At 45.2% G+C, this 21,079-nt stretch overlaps 2 protein-coding genes across 9 annotated transcripts; one reads left to right on the plus strand and one right to left on the minus strand.

Annotated features, from left to right (window-relative positions):
- Positions 1-564: 564 nt before the first annotated feature.
- On the plus strand, positions 565-19,244 carry LOC124483281 (tropomyosin alpha-3 chain-like). 8 transcript variants are annotated; one of them, XM_047043653.1, is made up of 10 exons: positions 565-777; positions 1,843-1,968; positions 8,183-8,316; positions 9,128-9,245; positions 9,495-9,565; positions 10,156-10,231; positions 13,165-13,227; positions 13,478-13,547; positions 13,652-13,730; positions 14,748-17,675. In XM_047043653.1, the coding sequence occupies exons 1-10, from the start codon at positions 664-666 to the stop codon at positions 14,749-14,751; spliced, it is 855 nt and encodes a 284-aa protein (XP_046899609.1). In that variant the 5' UTR covers positions 565-663; the 3' UTR covers positions 14,752-17,675. The 8 variants fall into 8 exon arrangements, with proteins under 8 accessions (XP_046899609.1, XP_046899603.1, XP_046899624.1 ...); XM_047043647.1 differs by lacking the exon at positions 10,156-10,231 and adding an exon at positions 11,039-11,114; XM_047043683.1 differs by lacking the exons at positions 565-777; positions 1,843-1,968 and adding exons at positions 4,728-5,080; positions 5,169-5,507.
- Positions 19,231-20,965, minus strand: pmvk (phosphomevalonate kinase). The gene is made up of 5 exons (XM_047043715.1): positions 20,779-20,965; positions 20,591-20,654; positions 20,291-20,443; positions 19,716-19,845; positions 19,231-19,625 (listed from the first exon to the last, which is right to left on the minus strand). Exons 1-5 carry the CDS (start codon positions 20,871-20,873, stop codon positions 19,483-19,485), a joined length of 585 nt encoding a protein of 194 aa, XP_046899671.1. The 5' UTR covers positions 20,874-20,965; the 3' UTR covers positions 19,231-19,482.
- Positions 20,966-21,079: the final 114 nt, after the last annotated feature.

A 21,079-nucleotide genomic window follows, 5' to 3' on the forward strand; every position in this document is an offset into this window, starting at 1 on the left:
TACTGTGCCCCCTCCCTTAACAACAAAAAAAGTACTGGTGCAATTCACTAGTTCCAAACAACTCTGATGTGACTTCCTGAGGAGTCGGTTGTTATAAGCCAGTTGGAACATACCACCGGACATGGTGTAGCAATTCTTTACACACTGATCGAGTCAATCCGATGTTCCACTCGCATGTGCTTTAAAAATGTGTGTAATTATAGTGGAAAAATTACATTAAATAAAACCTTTTTTTTAACAAAGGTGCAGGGTTATTGCATAGTAATTGCCAAAGAAAGAGCTTGTGTGTGTGTGTGTATTTGTATGCACGTGTGTCATGTACAACTGTTGACCTTGACATTGAAAGTCTATGGCTGTCAGGAACACAACTATATCACCTGACGGTAAATACTCTGCTTGCTCCAAGGTGAAAGATGTGCGAGTCTGCTTGTGTGTGTGTGTGTGTGTGTGTGAGAGAAGTTTGTACATGTTTAATAATGGATTTTCAGGGGGCGGGGGGGGGGGAGGGGCAAGAGTGGTGGGAGTGGCCAACTTTACATTCAGATATAAAACCCTTCTCCATTTGAAAGTGTCCGTGTGGTCCCTCTTCAACTTGTCCTCCCTCATTCCTGATCCAGGAACGTTACCTTCTCATCCTCACAAGTCCAACCAAACGCTGCCAAAATGGAGGCCGTCAAGAAGAAGATGTTGATGCTGAAGCTGGATAAAGAGACTGCTGTGGAACAGAGTATGCAGTCTGATCTCGACAAGACGGCTGCTGAGGAAAAGAGCAAACAGGTGGAGCTAACACGTAGACCAGGCTAACACTTAAACCATGCTTATACTCAAACCAGGCTAATACTTAGACCAGGCTAACACCTAGACCAGGGTAGCACAGATAGTGGGTGATGTTAACTACCAATAAATGTAAAATAAAAAAATAAAAATAGAAGGACAACTTGTTTTAGACAATTGACACACGAGTATTAAGAAAGAAAAGCTATTTGATATTATCCCAACAAATATAATTTTCTTTAACATTTCAACGGCACTGGCTATTTTGTCACACAACCTTCATAAGAGCCATGAAAGAAAATTGATGGACAGCCACAACCAGACTCAAGGTTTTTACACCAGGATCCTTAAACGATACAGCTGAATGCCTCATGAATCTATAATAAGACTGTGCAAGCATTCTTCTGTGGCAGAGACAGATGACCTGTCGCCAGGTTGGGATCCAACAGAAGAGGTGTAACTGAAGCTGAGACTGACAATGGTTTACACAGGGAGGGCTTGAAGAGTTTCTGAGGATATTAATACCCTTGTGGCCTTTACACATGAGCCTCACCCCCATCAGGCCTGGCTCGATCCCAACATTCGACTTTGGACTTGGGGTGATTGAGATCCACGCCTCGAGATCACACATCTAATTATGGCAACAAAAAAATCCGCGGTTCTGTCAGCAAGGCAATTTCTCTAGCTCATGACTTCATGTTCAGTAACTGAGATTTTCAAATGAACTGTCTGAAAAACGATTCACCTTTTTTTCATGCAGACCCAAATGCACAATGCCTGTACACCTGCTTTGATTAACCGTAATTGTAAGAAATATGCAATAACTTTGGATGTTGTTGATCAATCCTCTCATGTCTCTTTCTTTGCTGGCGTCTCTCCTCTCCTTCACCCTTTTCCAGTTTTGCAGTCTCTGTCCTCCCTGTTCGCTCTTCTTCTCCTTCCCTCTGTGTGGGCGTAATCTCACTGTCTTTTCCTTTATCTCCGCATTCCTTCCATCTCTCATCCATGTTTTTCTCCATCCACCTTTTCTTCCACTGTCACTTTCTGTCTGTCTCTCTGTGAACACAGCATGAAGATGAGCTCCTGCAGATGCAGAAGAAGCTGAAGGGGACTGAGGACGAGCTTGACAAGTACTCAGAGGCCCTGAAGGATGCCCAGGAGAAGCTGGAGGTGGCGGACAAGAAGGCCGCAGATGTGAGTTACATATCCCAGCAACCTTAAACCTACAGTATGGTACACACACACACCTACACTCAAACACATGTTTCTTCCCTTCCAATAACTTTTATTAATCTCTCCCACTTAGTATACACATATACATTATGCGTATACTTGACATAAACACATTCTCTTTTCAATAGCTTGGATCGAAAGCGTTTAAGTGCATTATATCTGTTTTTATAAGAGCCTAAACTTTTAGCCAACATTTTTTGCCCATCTTTTAATTACAATCCATGGGTCGTGATTTCAGTTGTGTCCTTAAGCCACTGAATAGATCTCACTGATAGATTTAATTTGATATATTATACTCATATTCACCCAACATGGCATAAATCAAAAAATTCTGCATGGGTCTACCGGACTTTCAAAAAACAACTTTTTCACGACACAGCGCCCACATGTGTTCAATTGGAAGTTTGGGAGTGTCAGTTGGTCTATTCTGACAACCGATATCTCATTGTGTCAGTGTGCAGTCGGACATAGATACTGACAGTTCCAATACTGCCCATGTCAATCCGAGCAGGATTATTAATGACTCCCGACGGAGGTTCACATATCAGAAGGAAACATCCGAGTATGTAATCCCCTAAACTTCCCTCTCAAATGCTATCTTCCCTCAATCCAAAATCTTCTCAATTTCAACCACCTTTTATTTACCACCTCGGTTTTCTCTAGTGTCTTCTTCCTGTCATTGTCTGCAGGACCAGGACAGTGATTGACCCCAGATATAGCAGAGCCCAGATATAGCAGGCCCACCTGTCGCAGTCATAGTTTGCCTTGTTATGGCAAAGCCCTCAGGAGGCTCCCCCGTGCCAACATACCAGTGGGACTTAAAACAGGAGAGCCCGGGACGGGGGTCAGAAGGAGGAGGGGTGAAGAGTGTCACAAAGACAATGCTCAGCTGGGACATAACACACGAGCTGACATGACTTATGAAATACCGACCTTGCTCGCTCCGGTGATTAAATACGGATTCTCGCGTGACATCGCTGTCCTGAAATATAGTAGAAGAGGGGATGATACGTTGAGATGTAAAAAAAAACTTTAAAAAACTGCTAAGAAAGAATGAGCATTTCCATGCAATGTCTTCGCATGCAAAAGTTACCATTGTTGAAGTGAAGAAAAGCCAACTCAAAACACTTCATGACAGCTGGAACAAAAGTAAGGCCATCTTCCCAATGTGCTGAGTAGTGTGAGACCTTGAGAAGGTGTAGATATCTCAGAGAGGATAAAGATATCAAATCTACTGCTTGGCTTGCACAGGATCCACAAGGCCCAGAGGACAGCTAAGCCAACCAACTATCCCGGGGTTGTGACTCACAGTTTCAGTTGCAAAAAACCCCCTCCATGTCTTGAGGCTGTGTCTCTCCAGAGGGCGTCCGGAGACGGGCGACAATGTGGGAAGACACACTCACCTTCAGGTGCAGAGACATACACGCTCTGTAGGAAGCCAATCGCACACTTTGGCTTATAGGTGACACATAATGAGATATGGGATAGAATACAGCAGTGTGTGGTCAGTGAGTTATCGGTCCCTTCCCTCTCAACCAGTCATCTACCTCCTTGGGAAATTTGGCATGTCTGTACCAAGCTACAGATGCAGTGGGGTTGGGTGGGTTTCAAAGTATGATGTCTGTATCAAGCTACAGATGCAATGGGGTTGGGTGGGTTTAAAAGTATATAGGAACAGTGCTGGTCTGACTGGACAAATGGTTAGTGTCTATACCTCCCTTCACCCCACAACAATCCAATGAGGGATTAGAACAGTTAGTGTGGTCATGTCACTGCTGGTGTAACCACTGTTGTCATGGTTTGCCCAGTGACATGTCGGAGGGGGTTAATTAAGTCACACCTCTGAGTGGTAGTGGGTTCAGATGTTCAAAGGTCAATGACACTCCTAGATTGGAGTTATCCACTCTGGAGTCTGAGGGTGTCGACTGCTTCACTATGGATTAGGGGCTGTATTCGAGGGATCTGGTGGTTGTTTTATGTGATGAGCTCTCTATTAGGTGTCCTAGTCACCTAATTGATCAGAGACACCTTATTTGGATATGGAAATGCCAGTGGGTTCAAATAATTTCTCTGCAAATGGAATAACTAGGCCTTTCAAAATTCTGTACTATCATGGGTTTCATAGAAGACGTCATTTAAAATATTTGGTCGAATGCAATGTTTTAGCAGCACTTTTGTACATTTCCTGTCGCTCTTCAATGTCTCTATCACAATAAAGCAGAAATGCCCAAAAATAGACACATGTACAAGACAGTGTTATCAAAATGGGCAGGGTCTGGAGGCATGCTCAATATGTATAAGAGAGACATCTAGTGGTCAGAAGAGGCAGACAAGACAAGACAATTCTTGCAAGATAATAAATACCAGAATAGATGGCATTTATCGATCAAATGTTCAACGTGTAAGCACATGATCAGCGACATTAGATTGTGAGAGCTGGAAGCGAGCCAAACGCTGAGTGGTTGGTCCATAATAAAGCAAACTGCCAAGTCATTGCCCAACACAACTAAATGTGATAGCAAGTCGGAGATATGTTCAGACTTTTTATTTTGAAACGTGAACATTTTAAACAGAAAAAATAATACATATTTTTTTAATCAATCGACGTTTGTATTTTGTTTCAGCAACAATGTTAGTTTATTTGGTTTCATTATTCAGCTGGCGGGAGGATGATACGTATATTACGTCAGTTCCTTTACACGGGGCGTAGTAGACAGGAAGCGTGCTGAAATAAGGAAGAGAAAAGGAGCGAGGCAACTGAAGGGGAGGGAGAGAGTGTGAGACCATACAGCCGCTTTCCTTGCAGTTTTCCTTCAATTAATTTAAAGTAGTTACTTAGATATAAAAGCCCGTTACTCTATTAGATTTTTTAAGTGCATCAACTTTTATTCGACTATAATTCGAGGTAAAGAAAAGGATTTACTTTGTTAGCCGTGATAGCTAGCCAACTTAGCACCCTATTATAACAGAGCTGAAAACTTGGACTTAAAGTTCAGGCTATTATTCGATTTCTCTGAGCTTTTAGTCAGTGCACTCGGAAGTAATCGTTTTATGTCATTAAGATTTGCTCAAGGTAAGACATATCATTCTGTATACTTGCCAGCTTTCCCAGTTGCTAGCTAGCTAGATTGAAAGAAACGAGGCTCTGTTCTGATTTCCAGTTTGGACTCGTTGACGGGGCGTTGCTGTGTCTGTTTGGGAAACATCCTGCAGAGAAACCTTTGACGTTTGCCAGCGACTTGGAACAAATCTTTTTGAAACGACTCTTCCACCGTGTTGTAGCCTACGAGTTTTGGGGGGTGAAATAACCAACGCGCAGATTTGGAATTTATTTGCAAGTTTGACCTATCTAGCTAGCTACTTCAAAAATGGCCGGAATCAATAGCATCGAGGCAGTGAAGCGAAAAATCAAAGTTCTGCAGCAACAGGCCGATGAAGCTGAGGAGAGAGCTGAGATCTTGCAAAGACAGGTCGAAGAAGAAAAGCGGTCCAGGGAACAGGTAATGGGACAACAATCATAATTTTTTGCCTTCCCCACGCTTTCTTCTCCCAACCTTCCATTGCTTCTGAATCTTGGGAGGATGTACTAGTAGGCTAATGCACATCTCATCCATGGCTGCAATTCCCCGTACTAGCTAGTTGTGGGTTATTAAACATTCCTGGAGTTATCTGTTTGCTGACAATGTGGCTCCCTGCAATATTCAACTATTGATCAGGAAAGCAATTCTCATTGAATACATTGGATCAGTTGTGCATTCCGGCTCAGTGGATGACAAAAGGATGTCGCTCAAATGCTTTGAATAGTTTTAGTAGGTTCACCCTGCAATTCTCCCCTCCTTGGTATTTCGAATGTTTGCCCTGAGGCTGGGCCCTCAACAACTCGTTAAATTCCTACGGCTCTCTTCAATCAAATTGCTACTGATGTAATCGCCAGGTTGCCAGCACGGTGCTAGATGTATTGTTACTTTATTGCTTCTTTGGGGGTCTGTTTCTTTGGACCGTCCTTAGGTTGAGGTATCTGGTTCATAGTATTCCACGGAAGGTCTATATTAGCATGTGTTCTGTTATTTTTTCACATTTGTGGCTATTGCTGTGGCTTATCTATATGTCCATATGGTCTTCTGCCTTCACACTGGAAGATAAGCCCTGCATGCGGCCAGTGATAATGGGCCCCTGACCAACCCTGAGGTTTTTTTCTGTAGGGACACAAACATGTCTTAACCGCAGTCACTTGACAGTAACAACCCAAGTTAACACACATTCTACTTTTAGATAGTAAAAGAACAGTTTTAAGATCTCTGTAGCCAACTTCTAGCATATCTAGCATGGACCTGAGTAGTGGGCGTGAGACGCACGGTGTGCAAACCGCCTGCCTTGTCATGCTCTATGGTGACACAGGACGTGTGCTTGCAAACTGATTCTGTTGCCCTTTTTTGGCGATGCCAAAGAAGGAAATGACAACGACTGACAAAAAAAAAATGGTGGTTTGAGTGAGTCTTCCTCTCAGAACAGTTGAAGAGGAAGTTAGCCTGTCAAGGAATGTTCTGCCTCTTCCCACAGGGTAAATCCTCCCTTGCCTTGGAGCTTTGTCGAAGTAATGGTGCTGGTGTCATTTTGGCCACCTGTTTGTCTCTGGAGAGAAGCCTACACAGCCCTTATCTTCACAGGCAGCTAGCCTAAACCTCTTTAGGGACAGGCTAATGGGGATGACTCCTAAGACTCATGCTAACTGTCAAACACAATTTTTAGGTACACGTCCTGAGTACACCAAAGCCAACTAGTAATGAACCCTTTCTAAGTATACGTTCTCCATGCATCTTCCAAAGAAATTCACTCGGATGACCATGAGATTATTATTTTATTTTTTTAAACTACAACTAAAAGGCATCAGGACATTGTGAAACACAAACTCCAATACAGGATATGTAGTAATGAGCCTAACGGCTGCCTAACAGGTGAAAGTCATTTCTGTAGGGGATGAGTATTATTGGCTGTGCAAGGGGGCTTTCTTATTTGCATGTCTCTATGGCGATGGCCCACGTTGGCGGAAGGGCAGTTGCTTGTGCAGGCTGTCCAACACCCGCTTGCCAGCCCCATGGCAACGATTTGCAATCTGTGCCAGAGTTGTTCTTTCAGGCGCTCAGCATGTTGCCTTTGGGTGTTCTGTTCGTCTCTTGCGTTGCAAGGGGAGAGTAAAAGGCTGTTTTTAAACAAGACCTCAAGTGGTCATTCATTGTTTGGGGCCATGTTGTACCCGGGTACTGTCTTGGCCTGTGTGTGTGCGTGCACCACTATCGGTTCCAGTGAGGGCGAAAGGCATTTCCATGACAGTGTTTAAATCTGTGGCTGTAAGAGGGGTGTCACAGTTTCTTACTGGTGACATGTCCATCTGGCCAAGGCTGCCGTAAGCCTCCTGTCGTTCTCCCTGCCCAGAGCCGCCCTCTGTCTCCTCCTGACACACATTCTTCACTTGCTCCAAGGCTCGGAGGGAGGGAGGGAAGGAGAGAGGGAGGGGGAGGGATAAGAAGACTAGCAGCCCTACAACACCGTATCATTCATTAATTCAAAGTGCTTTAACCTTTAGTTCGTCCAGCTCATGCCCCTCTCTCTTGCTGTCTGCGCTCGCTCTCTCTCTCTCTTCCGTTCTATTTCTTTCAGCTCTTTACTACTGCCCAGCATGGGTCAACACATTCTGATGTAGGCTGCTGCACCCAATTTGTGCTGTTGTGACTGACGCAGCATCACTTGGGGAGGCCGGGGGTGTGTTTCTCAAACTCGCTGTGTAATCCAATAGGACAAGTGGGTGTCCATTACACAAAGGCAGAGTAGCGGAGAACACGCACAGCTCAGTGGACAGTGCTCACCTCCCTCTCTTCTTCTCCCACGCACGCTGGCTAACTGAGGGGAAGGTAGAGTCAGCCTTTTAACAGGCCTCTGTGAATGATGCATCATACACACACACACACACGCGTCACAACCTGAGGTAGAAGAGGCCCATCAAGTGCGGGCCTGCACGTTTTGAGTGCCCATAACATAATCGAATTCCTCCCTCACAATACAACGTAGGCGTTACAAACATATCGGAAGAGGTGGTCCCACGTGTACGTAATGCCACTGCCGTGCCTCTCATCTCTTTTGTGTGTGTGTATCTCTCTCTCTCTCCCTTGTCCCCCAGGCTGAGGCTGAGGTGGCGTCCCTGAACAGGCGTATCCAGCTGGTGGAGGAGGAGTTGGACAGGGCCCAGGAGAGACTGGCCACCGCTCTGCAGAAGCTGGAGGAGGCTGAGAAGGCTGCGGACGAGAGCGAGAGGTGTGGGCTGGGGCGGGGGGGGTGGCAGGAGGAGACTCGGGGGGGGTGGGGGGGGGGGGTGGCAGGAGGAGACTCACTCAGGGCCTGATGGGAGGTTTTGAAGGGGGGGGGGGGGGGGGGGGGGGGGGGGGAGGAAGCTGGCTCCGAACTGTGTTGAGATTCACCTTTGGTTTCCTCTGACACCGCCACTTCCTGATCCCCTAGCGGGGGTGATTTCACTTCCTGTGAGGGTTCCACGCCAGACAGGATGTAGGATGAGGAGAGTCACAATGAGAGTGTTCATGTTGGAACCGGCAGTGTTGGGTTTGGAGAGACGGGGAGGATTTGAGGCTGATTCTGGGTGGGTGGGTGTTGATGTTAATAACTAAGACTTTTTGAACTATGTAAAAAAACACACACACGCACGAAAACTTAGCCCCCCCACCCCAACACCGTGCCCTTCAACCTCGCTGTGCTCACATCTGGTGTGCGTTAAGAGTCTGCATCAGAGATCAGGTATTAGCAGGAGAGATGGACACAGGCCCCTGGCTCAGGCCCCTCATCAGCTACAACAACATTGAGCAACAGTGCCGTGTAGAGGGACGACTTTGGACAAGTCACATTTCCTACTCGCACGGGCGCTACGAGTGATCCATTTGGATACTGCTCCACAGGAGAGAATTCAAAATGGGTCCCCATCTAGTACACAATGCCAAATCCTCCATTTTTAAGTTGGGAATCCTCTGGGTTTTAGTCGATACGATCTCAAAACGGTCAGTTGCGGGTCGTGTTTCGTAACCCTTGGCCTGTCTCCCTCCCCTCCCTCGCCCAGGGGCATGAAGGTGATTGAGAACAGGGCCCTGAAGGACGAGGAGAAGATGGAGATGCAGGAGATCCAGCTGAAGGAGGCCAAGCACATCGCTGAGGAGGCCGACAGGAAGTACGAGGAGGTGAGCTGAACGCACACGCGCACACACACGCACATCCTAAGCCGTAACCTTTGTCATTGGATCTCTCTCCTACCTACATGTCTCTCACATTGGGTCACCCTCTCCCTACCTCCTCTCTCCCCTCTCTCTCTCCCCTCTCTCTCTCCCCTCTCTCTTTCCCCTCTCTCTCTCCCCTCTCTCTCTCCCCTCTCCCTACCTCCCCTCTCCCCTCTCTCTCTCCCTCTTGTCTCCTTGCTTCTCTCCCTCCAGGTGGCTCGTAAGCTGGTGATCATCGAGGGAGACCTGGAGCGTACAGAGGAGAGGGCAGAGCTGGCCGAGACGTGAGTCGCTTTCTCTCTCTCACACACACACACACGCACACACACACTGGACCCCACACTACTTGTACATGCTCTGTCGAATGTTTCTGACTGCATGACCGCTCACACACCACTGCTGCGGCCCTGGCATCATGTAGTAGTCGCACGCCCACTTTTATGTCCCCGTGAACCATAGATTTCTTTCCTTTACCTCTAGTACCAGCCAAGACCAAGAGATCTTTTCTTGGTCTTGGTTGGTACTAGAGGTAAAGGTTTAGGTTTTGTAACTATAAAAGTAACGGCACCCAATTGTCTTTACAACAGTGATGGCGTGTCATAAATTGTAGCCCAAGTTATGTCGGCTCAGACAGAGCAGAGTCAATCAGCATAAAAGTGGGAATGCTTTAACAGTTCTAATCTGTCCCTCCCTCTGTCTCCATTGGTTATATGCCTGTTGTCTGCATGTCTGACCGACATATCACTCGTGCACCATTCCTTCTCTCTCCCTCCCTCTCTATCTGTCTTTCTATCTCTCTCGCTCCCTCTTTCTCTCTCTCTCTCTCTTTGCATGCGCTTGTGTCATGTGACCCCCCCTCCACGTTCACTAACAGCAAAGTCCGAAGGTTGGATGAACAGCTGAGGGGTTTCGACCAATCCCTGAAGAGCCTGCAGGCCTCTGAGGACAAGGTACTGCCCCCTTCCACCCCTCCCATTCACACTGGGGACCCAGGAGGTCCCTTACAGGGGTGGGGGGGGTCTCAAAGGGGTTGTCTGAGCTCCCCAGAGGGGGGAGGGAGGGGCCGTTTTGTGAGGATTTTCAGCCCTCCTGCCTTCGCTACTAGCAAAGTTATTCCCCCCCCCCCCCCCCCGCGATCCTCTGAATGCATGGCCGCTGTAGTGGTCTCGCTTCCTCCCCGCGCCCCTCCTCGTGTGCTCCCTCCTCTTATCTCCTCTCCTTACCCTCCTCCTTTCTCTCAAACACGCTGCCTACCATGTGCATGAATCTAACTGTCATCACTTAGACTCAATGCGCTCCATATTCCAAGGTCTGCCAGCAGGATTTGACCCTGGACATTTTCGTGTGGTGTACCATGGATTTACAGAAGAACTGTCTATTTTTTTTTTTTTTTTCGCCCCACTGTTGTTGTCTTAGTTTTCAGGAGACTTGAGGTCTCACTCTGTCAACAGGAGGTTAAAGTTCATACCTTTTCTATCCAGTTTTTTTTATTTTATTTTTTCTCGTTGTAAATCTCTCGTCTGTTTTGTCTCTTCCCCCCTCTTTCCCTGTTCATTGTCACTTGTCTTTTTCCTTGCCCCCCCCCCCCATACTCTATGCCTACCCCTTGACCTGTGACCTTTGCCCCTTCATGCCCCCCCCCTCCTTCATCTTCCCCTCTCTCCCTGTCATCACCCCCTCCCCCATCCCTACACTGGCCAAAACGCAACCTTCAAACAAACCGCGCACAAAAAATCCCACGCATATAAATACTGCAGCAAATGTGCGGAGTTGGAGGAGGAGCTGAAAAATGTCACCAATAACTTAAAGTCCCTGGAGGCCCAAGCTGAGAAGGTAGGGGGGAGTGAAAAATGGGGGTGGGGGGGGGGGGGGGGGAGGGAGAGGGTGACGATCCCTGCATGCATTTGGAACTATAAACCCTATCCAGGCCGGTCCCAGTGAAAACCAAACGTTCATCTGTGGCATCCATACCATGGTTCACTGTTCTGGATGGACATTAACATGTAGAATGTGTTGGAAGGCTTTCTTTTAACTTGTGATCATGTAAAAGAAAACAAAGAAGAGACCTATGGTGTATAAAATCATTTGATATTTGTTGCTCTGTGTATGCGTGCTACAATTTACTGTGTTGGATGCCAGGTGATTTACCAGTGATGACTAAAAGATAACTAAAATACCTCTTCAAAATACGTTTTTTTTTATGTTCAAAGCTACTTCAGGAAATGATTGATGTCATGACACCAATGTGCTTAAGCAATTGGAACAGGTCACTTCTATTTCCTATGTCTCTATTTAGAGTAGAGTGGCATACACTGGTGGTTTGCTATTGATCACAATGTCTCACTCATACAGACAAAACAATCAGTGTCTACATACCCCAGAACCTGTTTGCTAGTGTGTAACTCCATGCCTCACATTGCAACCCTTGTTTGGACAAAACCTGAGTGGAAACAACCAATCAGAGAGCAGAATAACAGGATCCAAGTCAGCGGCACGCTTTCTTGAAGTCAACAGAAAACAAACCAAGTGGCAGCCAGAATAAGCCTCCATTTGACCTGGGGCTGTGGGCGGAGGGATTTGTAACAGAATTAGCCTCGCAAAGACCGGGTAACTCTTGGAAAGGTGAGAAGAAGGTGAGGGATTAAGACAAGACATGAAAGTGTAGGTCTCGATGCGACTGGTGTTGTGAGAACAACAGAGGGGAAACGTCAGACAAAAGCCTTTTCAAAGGACAGTCAGTGGGACAGTTGCTTGACAACAGCCCCCACCCCCCCAGGCCCGTACAGTCCACTCCCTTTCTCTAGTGCTTCTAGAGGGGCCCAGGATGGGTTTGGGAGGCCTGTCTGCAGAGAGGGAGGCAGTCTGCGCTGTGGCTCTCTGCTCTGGCGCAATCCTGCTGCTGTGTTGGCTAGCTTGCCACACCCAGTGTGCAGCTGCAAGAATGCAACCCTCCCCCCTCCTCCCCTCCCTCTTAAAAAGTGACGCCACAGCTTCCTACAACACCAGGGCTTTGTGGCTCGCAGAAAGAGGCCTTTTCAGCAAGTTCCCTTCACTCACTCTTGCTGCCAGAGTGACTGTCTGCCAATGATGTCATTTTGGCGGGAGAAGCGAGTTTAATTAAATTCTTGCCTGTTTAACCCCCCCCCCACACACCCAGATAGCTTGCTGTCAAAGCGGCAGTATAGAAAATCATTTTATTTTGTCACGCCACTTGACGTTGTTCAATTTTCAGAAAACTACCTTTACTAATGTATTGCTTCTCGTCAGCAGAGGAGAATTGGGGGACTGTGTTGCCACTGGCGACCCAGTGTCTACCAAAAACACCAATGAGAATATGGCCATGGCCAGGTCTTCTAAAATGATAGTGTATGTGCTCCATTAGTGAAAAAGGCTTTAGGAATCCCAAAAATGCTTGGTCAGACTCGGCTGATCAGTGGGGTTAGCTCTGTGGGGGGTGGGGTGGGTGGATGTCTGGTTCTCATTAGAGTTTCATATTCTCCGCTAGAGCTAAGCTATGATGTTACCCAAAAACAGTTTGTGAAGTGCTTTGGTCAACGCAAAATCCTTTTAATCTTGTTTCTCTGACAGGAAAAGCAAGAGAGTAGCTGCTTATAATGTATTCATTTAGCAGACACTGTCACCCAAAGCCACATGAGGATTTAAACCTGCAATCTCTTGATTGGCATGTGCCACAGTCCGTGGCTGCTAGAATGCAACGCATAGAACAGATATTTCTAGTGTAAATTTGGGGGTCTCTTAGCAGCTCTTGGCTGTTCTAACATTCTGCAGAGTTGTCCTGGATAAGCCCTGGGACTCCCCTGTGTGCCAGATGTCTCTGATTGGCTTCTCTCCTCCCCTCCACCACCCCCCCTTCCCGCTATAGTACTCCCAGAAAGAGGACAAGTACGAGGAGGAGATTAAGATCCTGACTGACAAACTCAAGGAGGTGAGAAACCACAATGGGATATCTTTTTTTTTTCTTTTTTGTCTGCCTGTGTGAATGTCTTACTTGCAGGAAAAAAAAAAAAAAAAAGCTAACATCAAATGTTTGTTTTATGCAATTAACCTTTGGCTGAGTTTATGGTATAGGTACATCAGTAAAGACTCAACCTTGATATCAGAGGAGCCTGTGTATGAGCCTGTGTTTGGACATGTCCTGGCTTTCTGTCCTGAGCGCGTCTTGATTCACCTCACAGGCTGAGACCCGTGCTGAGTTTGCTGAGAGGTCAGTGGCGAAACTGGAGAAGACGATCGACGACCTGGAAGGTGGGTGTTCCCTCGCTTTCCTCTTCCTCAACCCCCCCCCCCCAACCTTCCTTCCTTGGCCTTCATTTCTTCATCCCTGTCTCTCTCCTTCCGTCCACCCACAGATGAGCTCTATGCACAGAAACTGAAGTACAAGGCCATTAGTGAGGAGTTGGACCATGCCCTCAATGACATGACCTCCATGTAAATACCCCTTAGGCATTGCCTGTGTGATGTGGTTTGGACTTGCGTGCCGTGTGGTGTCAACACCGTGAATTTTTACGGTCGACCTCTTTTGAGGCATACGTGCTAACTATTGAGATGTAAGTGGGAGGTTTCACGACAAAGGCAGATTTTTACTGCAGGGAAAGTCTACGGTAACTTAACGACTACCATGAGCTGCAATTCCCTCATAAGACATGTACACCTACTCTTACATATTTCTACACTGTAATTTAAAAAATCAAGTGCATGTTGACGCTGCCTAATCTGCCCAATGTCTGCATTCTGCATAGAATTCTTGGTTGATTTCATGCTTTATCAAGTCAACGTAGCTTACAGCTTGCGCACCGACCTTGACATTCCTCCCATATATCTTTTCTTTCACTTCTGCAATGTAACTGCCGTGGGTTGTAACCTAGGCAACAGTACAACACAAGGCATAACAATCTCCCCCATCTCCGTCTACGAACGTTGAGAAGCGCTCGCTGAAGCTGTTCTACACCGCTCTTAGGAACTCAGCAGTTCCCCTTTTTACAGTAGTCTAACACGTCCAACGACATGTCGTCTTTCTCGTTATCACTCGATACGACGCGTGGTGTCCCTCAGCTGCCTCCCTCGGGTTGTCCACCCACCGAGGAATTCAGCTGGGGAAGAAGCGACGAGTATTCGGAACAGTATTTTCCTGATTAGCTCTCGGTGCGGTGGTATGGGTGTCGTTGAATAGGTCGAATTCTAAGGTCTTAGGTTTTAGTTGAACCATTCTGCCTGAATTGTCTCGAGTCCCTCTAGGTTTCAACTTGACCAAGCCTTTTACATGGATAACAATCTCAACCCAAGTCCCTGCATGTTTTGAAGTTTGTTTTGAAGTTGCATGCATCTGCGGATTTGCATTGAGTTTCTTCCCATTTACACGACTGGCTCCAATAACCATGGTGTGAAGTTTCTGTGCCATGGTGTGACCCTCAATGACAAAATGGCTGCTCTTCCACTCTATTTCAGATAAATTGGACTCGTTAGATACCGGGGAAAACTTGGCCAATGCACTCTGAATGTGGTTGTGGGCTTGACCATTCCAATTCGGTCTGGCCTGAAATGCCGCAGCGGTTGCTCTCTCTCGCTCTCTCCCTCCCCACCCTTCGCTTGTGGTTTCCAGTTCTCTCTCTCTTTCTCTCCCTCCCCACCCTTCTCTTGTGCTCTCTCTCTCTCTCCTTCCTCCCCCCCTGCTTTTCCTCCCTTCCTTTTGTGACTCATTCCTGATGAACATCTAGAGAGAATCCCTGCCCTCCTTCGTCACCGGTGCCTGACCCTTCCTTTCTCTCTAGACTGTGTTCTATCTCTCTTGCTATCTCTCACTCTCTCTCTCTCTTTGTCATGGCACTTACAGCCAGTACGCTGGCTGCGTTTCTGGGTTACTCTTTTTTTAGCACACACCCTGTATCTGTGACTGGTTCTATGTCTCTAATGAATGGAAAGGGGGGAGGTAAAAAAAAAAAAGCAAAGTTCTGACTTGTCTGCTTTTTGAGTTCACTGATTTGTTTGCTGTCCACAATGGGTTGTAGTCATGTTCTTTCACTCTGCATTTTGGCTTGGACTGGCTTCACCTGCATCACTTAAGGTTGGTCCGAGCTGTTCGACACACACCCAAACTTAATGGTGCTGTCAAGCCCACCAGTTTGGTCCTCCCTTGGACCCCGAAACAAAGTTGGAAGAGGAAGTCGGGGGAATCACAACATGCATCATCCTGGTGTGCTGCATACCATGAAGATGATAGACCAAGTTTAGTGGTTCTATAAAGAGGAAAGCGTCTATAAATCCTTGATATACCTACCTGGATAAACACAAATACAATGCTGACATGGGAACAAATAAACTTCACATTAGTTAGGTTACTTCACCCCTCACCTGGTGACATCATCCCTCAATAAATATGTTGAGGGAAATGGTCAACGTATGCAGATGACTGTATTCCATAATAGCTGCTCCAGAGTGGTGTCCTTCAAAATATATAAACAATACACTGACTATAACACTGAAGATAACATTTAATCTAGCATAGCATTTAATGCTCCGTCAGGCTTGCTAGATTTAATTAATTGTCAAACCGAGGGTCGTATTACTTCAATAGAACATGAAATCTGTGATCTTAACTGGTCTTGTCAGAAATAACATTGAAGCAGAACAGGATGGGTCTAGGTCTAACGTCTCGTTCTGTCAACCATAAATAGTTTAACTGGCCTGACACATAGGTCATCTTGTATGCAATACTGACAAGTTCCTAGTTTCATTGATTTATATTTGGTGTAACGATACACTCAGCTCACGATACAATACGTATCACGATACTGGGTGTACGATACAATACGTATCACAATATTTTTTACAACGTTTAAAATGAAACTGAAATTCAATTAACAGATTTATTTCGAAAACATTGAACATTTTCAATAATTTTCTTTGTTATAAATACAATTTAGTTAACTCAGTTCAAGCAATTTCTGTGAATGCACACATGGACGCAGGTGCAGAGTAGGTCGCGAGCTGGTAGCTCAACCAATAGGATCAAACGAATGTCATATTGTAAAAAATATTGCCATAACTCTATGATATATTGTTCCACAATATGTTAAACCCCTAATATACATATATATTAATAACATGTGGAGATATGTACGTATACAAATACACTGTCTACTTTTCAGCTGTTGCTACACAAATATTTTGGGAGGGCTATGTTAAGCAATATTGCATTGCAGGGCTTGGTTAAAATATCAATAGGACACAAGTCGCAAATATTTTAAATATCTTGACAAATCCATCAATATTAAATTCAGGACATTTGGTGTCAAATGTACAGTCACAGTACTAGTCTTTCCCCAACCACCTTCAGTGTCTCAGAGAAACATGGCCAAGGATATGGCTCCAAGGTGACTTCCTGTAACTAAATATAGGCACCGCTCCCCTGGTGAGACTAAACATCTACATTATATGCTCACACTGCAAATATGAACGTCACCTCTTCAGACTCATACTTCCTATTGAAGATCTCAAATGGATCAAGAACCTACTAAATTGTAGTTTTCCGTCCAATTTTACAGATCCCTGCAGGATGTGACGCAAATACCAGAATCCATTTTAAACCCTCAGAAGGGACATGGCGGAAAATTCCTACGGCTGTGGAAATTAAGTGTGAGGAAGACAATTGGCTCCATAGGGCATCACCTAGCGTTTGAGCTCAATTTAGTCTCGGCTAAAATTTAAAAACGTCTTGTGTTTCCATAAATAAGAACGAAATTCATTTTCAATCTAAAAGAAACTTGTTCAGAAGGCTTAAATAATAAGAGTTTTTAAGAACTTACAATGGTGAGCAATCCCAGCCTGTTTTTCGGCCTTGTCTCTGACACATCTCATAACTGATGCTAAGCTAGCTGAGTGTGTTCTCAGTCATCGGAAAGGGAAACTGCAATTATGTAGGCCCATAAACTTGATCATCATTTGTTGAGGACAGTATGGCATTTCATTTGTTTAGACGTCGGCCCTTAGCTTTCCCTCCACATCTACAATCCTCCACTGTCTGGAAAAAACAGAGATAAGAGGAACAAAAAGCAGGTGGTGGCTGGTTGTAGCGGAGGTTACAGAGCAAGTTTGCAATGTTGCAGGCAGTTACAGGTGTTTTACAATTCTTTATGAGTTACAAAAAAAAATCTGGACATTCAGCAAAGAGTGGTGGCAGTATTGTATGGGGATTGGAAGACCCTAAGACTGAGCTCCACTAGGTTTACTTTTCAAAGAATTGATCGCTAATTTAGCTGTTGTGGATCTGTGCAGCTAAAACCTGACAAACGGTGTCTTGGTAAATTGGGATGCTTAAGCTCAACCCTCTAACTGATGTTTGTTTCATCTGCAGATGCCCTGGCTACTGCCAAGGAGGCAAACGTGAAACTCCACACCACCCTGGACCAGACCCTGGAGGAGCTGAACAGCTGCTGAACAACCCCCTGGAGCTCCAGCCTGGGCCTTCCTGTTCCCCAGCACCATCCCTGCTCCCCAACCCCCACCCCCCAACCCTGACCCCAGCCCTAGCCTTGATTGTCTGTCTATGCTGGAGGACTGTGTTTAGGGATGGGAATTGGGTTGACTCGATTGTTTTTGGTGAAGGTAGCACTTTCTCCAGTCCACACCTAGCCAAAAGTTTCTTGCCTTCTAGGTCATCCTGTACGGCCGAAACGTTTCTCCCACATTCCCAACCCAAGTATCTATGGCTTTCCTACAGACTAGTGTCCGCATTTTTGTAGTCCCGTCTCTTCATAGCACTCTTCTCACCTCAACAACTGCAACATATACTCAAGCATTCGCGTCTTAAGTGTTCGTCACCGGTCTCTGATTTGACACATTCCAGATTGGGGTACCATTTAAGTGTTTCCTCACATCGAGGTGATTCCCCGACTAACTTCCTTTTGGCTATCAGCTATTTCACCATAAGCATTGTGAATGGTTTCAGGCTTTTCTGCTCTGGCTATTGGCCTGGTGAGAGGGATGTGTTTTGGGTCCATTGGAACTCTTTATGAAGGGTTTGAGAAAAGCAACTCTTAACTCGGCTCTGCTTTTCTATCCCTTTGGAATGGGAACAAACCATTCCAATTCATAACTGCCTCCCATATCAACACTTGCCCCATCTTATTTCCAATCTCCACTATTCAATGTCCAACAACTTGCCCTCGTCTGGTTCTTCTCAACCAGAGCACTGTTTTTTTTTATTGATAAGTGACTGTGCCAATTTTGAGAGGGATCGCAAAAGTCTTACCTTTTGTGAAGTCTTTATGTTGTCATATTCAAGAAAAGACTGGAGATTGAATTTGCTTTTTTTTTTTGGTTTTGTGTATGGGTTTTTTTCTCATAAGGGAGGTGTTTTGTTTCATTATGTGGTATTTGTTAGGTTTTTATTTCCCCCAAAAGGGCCACCATCTTAACTTACTGTAAACAAAACGGTTACATTTTGAGTCAATGTTTTTTGTTCTTCCCTTAAGATCAGGAAATGTAGTTTTAGATCATAAGGATTCGATTAGCTTGGATGATTGCAGTTTTTCCTTTTTTCAGTCATTGTTTCTTCAGATATGATGCGAGAAGTGGGTAGGGAGGGTAGTGATCAGCCAATCACAATGCGTTCCACTGCCAAAATGGAAGCATAGGGGCCAATGAGAAGGGAAACACAAAAGGGTATTGTCTAAACCTATCAGTATAGATTATTAAAACTATATTTTTTTTTCTGCAAATGAAGTGAGCTGCAAGCATAATAAAATTTAAATAAAGGAATACAAATATCGTATTTGCATCAAGTAAAAAGTATTGCATCAAATGTTTTTAACTGGAACTTTTCACTCGGAGCTAAGAGTGTAAGCATTTTGTTACCAATGATGTCTTCATTGTAATAATCATGACACAAATGGACACAAGATTTTTTTTAAATAAAGAACCATGATTCATATTGACATTCCAAAATCGACTATTGTTTGGTTTTATTATTACACATCTTTAAAGTAAGGTTTCAAAATAACACAACTTGCTTGAGTGCACACCTTTTAGTCATTCAATCTGTTAACATTAAACATTAGTTCCTAAAAGCTAGGATGACATGTTTTCACAGAAAACAATGATGGATGAATGAATGATATGATTAATTATTTGTGTTTCAAACATGTCCCTTCATATTTTGATTGATGGTCATCATTGTGTTCAACTACAGACTTGTTTTTTCTTTAGCCAATGAGAGGAGCATATGGAGCTGGTCTTCCAATGGGGGAGCAGCTCTGTCATTTTTTATTATCCAATCAAACTGCACTCCCTGGTCCAGACCACATTCTGACTCTGCATCATCTATTCCTGAAAGAAGCACAAGGATAATAGAGGGGTTTACCCAAAACCCTATTGCACTTAACAATATAATGAGCCCATGTACCAGTAAGTGTATACCTGGCGTGAACTCCCAGCCCCTCTCTCTCCTGGTCTCCTCGGAAGCTTCGACCCGAACACAGCGAGACTGACTAGGGTACTCGCGCCAGAACCACTGCAGGTCTGACAGGCGCCGCGTGTCACTTACAACCTGCAAAGTACATAGTAGTGTTGCTGAAGATTGACAGGCACATGTCTCTGCTCTACTCAGGCTGGTGTGCAGGCTTTTATTCAAGCCCAGATCTTACTGATACAATTTTCAAAGGCTCTTCTTGAAATGAGGTGCTGGACTACTGAAGCATTACAGAAAAGGTGGACACACTTAAATGATCTTTTGAGCACTTGGGAGTAAGACTAGGTTAGTTTATTTCTTCTGTAGGCATTTACTCTCTTCTCTACTTACATTTAGTCATTTAGCAGACGCTCTTATCCAGAGCGACTTACAGTAAGTACAGGGACATTCCCCCTGAGACAAGTAGGGTGAAGTGCCTTGCCCAGGGGCACAACGTCATTTGGCACGGCGGGGAATCGATCGGGCAACCTTCTGATTACGAGCCCGACTCCCTCAGCGCTCAGCCATCTGACTCCATACTTACCCAGATAGGTTGTTGAGCTCCTTCAATGGCCAGTCGACAGAAGAACCCAGGGTCCTGTTCTCTTCGCCTTTCACCCCACTGGATCATATCCGCACGGTACTTCTCCTTGTACTGTCCTGCTCCCAACAACTCCCCAAAGTCCAGTCCATGTTCCTGACAGGCAATGGAGAAGGATCACTGAATAACATGCAATACACATTCAAGGGATCATTTCCATTCAATTTATGAGATGACAGTATGTGATGCTTTAAGTCCAGCAGTTACCCTCCTTTCAGTTTGACTGCATGTGTGATTACTGACCTGTGCATATTGATGCTTGAGAGGACCAGAGAGACGCAAGATACAGCAAACATCAGGGCCTAGTCTTAGAATAAAATGTGAATGCAAAGTTAAACAATTTGATTTGTAGCTATAAGTAAACTACTGCCTGTACAATTCTGGACATTTCTGCTAGCTTAGTTGAGTATGGAAAAGAGTTGGCAAGCTACCTTTTATAAATCAAATCCGTCACGTAGTCTTTCCCAGACTTCCGTTTCCCGCTGAACAAAAGTATAATTTTAGGTTCCACTATAGCCATCATCATCTCACGGATTCTAATAATGAAATGGCATTTTACTTTTCATTTTGACACTAGCAGTTTGAGTCCACACATGAAATCGTACCACTGACACGATGGCGTAGCTAAAGTAAAATATGGTATACGCACGCCACGTAAAACTACATTTTCTTATTTTCTTATAAAACATGCGGTTCATTAAATGCATTAAGAGTTAAACAATGTATGTATAG

This window comes from Hypomesus transpacificus, chromosome 2 (genome assembly GCF_021917145.1).
Source record: "Hypomesus transpacificus isolate Combined female chromosome 2, fHypTra1, whole genome shotgun sequence".
In the NCBI taxonomy this organism is placed as follows: Eukaryota; Metazoa; Chordata; class Actinopteri; order Osmeriformes; family Osmeridae; genus Hypomesus; species Hypomesus transpacificus.

Coding starts and splice junctions, on each gene's coding strand:
- LOC124483281 (XM_047043668.1), top strand. CDS start 664: ATGGAGGCCGTCAAGAAGAAGATGTTGATGCTGAAGCTGGATAAAGAG. Junction 1,969..8,182: donor CGGACAAGAAGGCCGCAGAT/GTGAGTTACATA, acceptor CTTGTCCCCCAG/GCTGAGGCTGAGGTGGCGTC. Junction 8,317..9,127: donor GCTGCGGACGAGAGCGAGAG/GTGTGGGCTGGG, acceptor TCCCTCGCCCAG/GGGCATGAAGGTGATTGAGA.
- pmvk (XM_047043715.1), bottom strand. CDS start 20,873: ATGATGATGGCTATAGTGGAACCTAAAATTATACTTTTGTTCAGCGGG. Junction 20,655..20,778: donor ACGGATTTGATTTATAAAAG/GTAGCTTGCCAA, acceptor TTTTATTCTAAG/ACTAGGCCCTGATGTTTGCT. Junction 19,626..19,715: donor GGGCTGGGAGTTCACGCCAG/GTATACACTTAC, acceptor TGCTTCTTTCAG/GAATAGATGATGCAGAGTCA.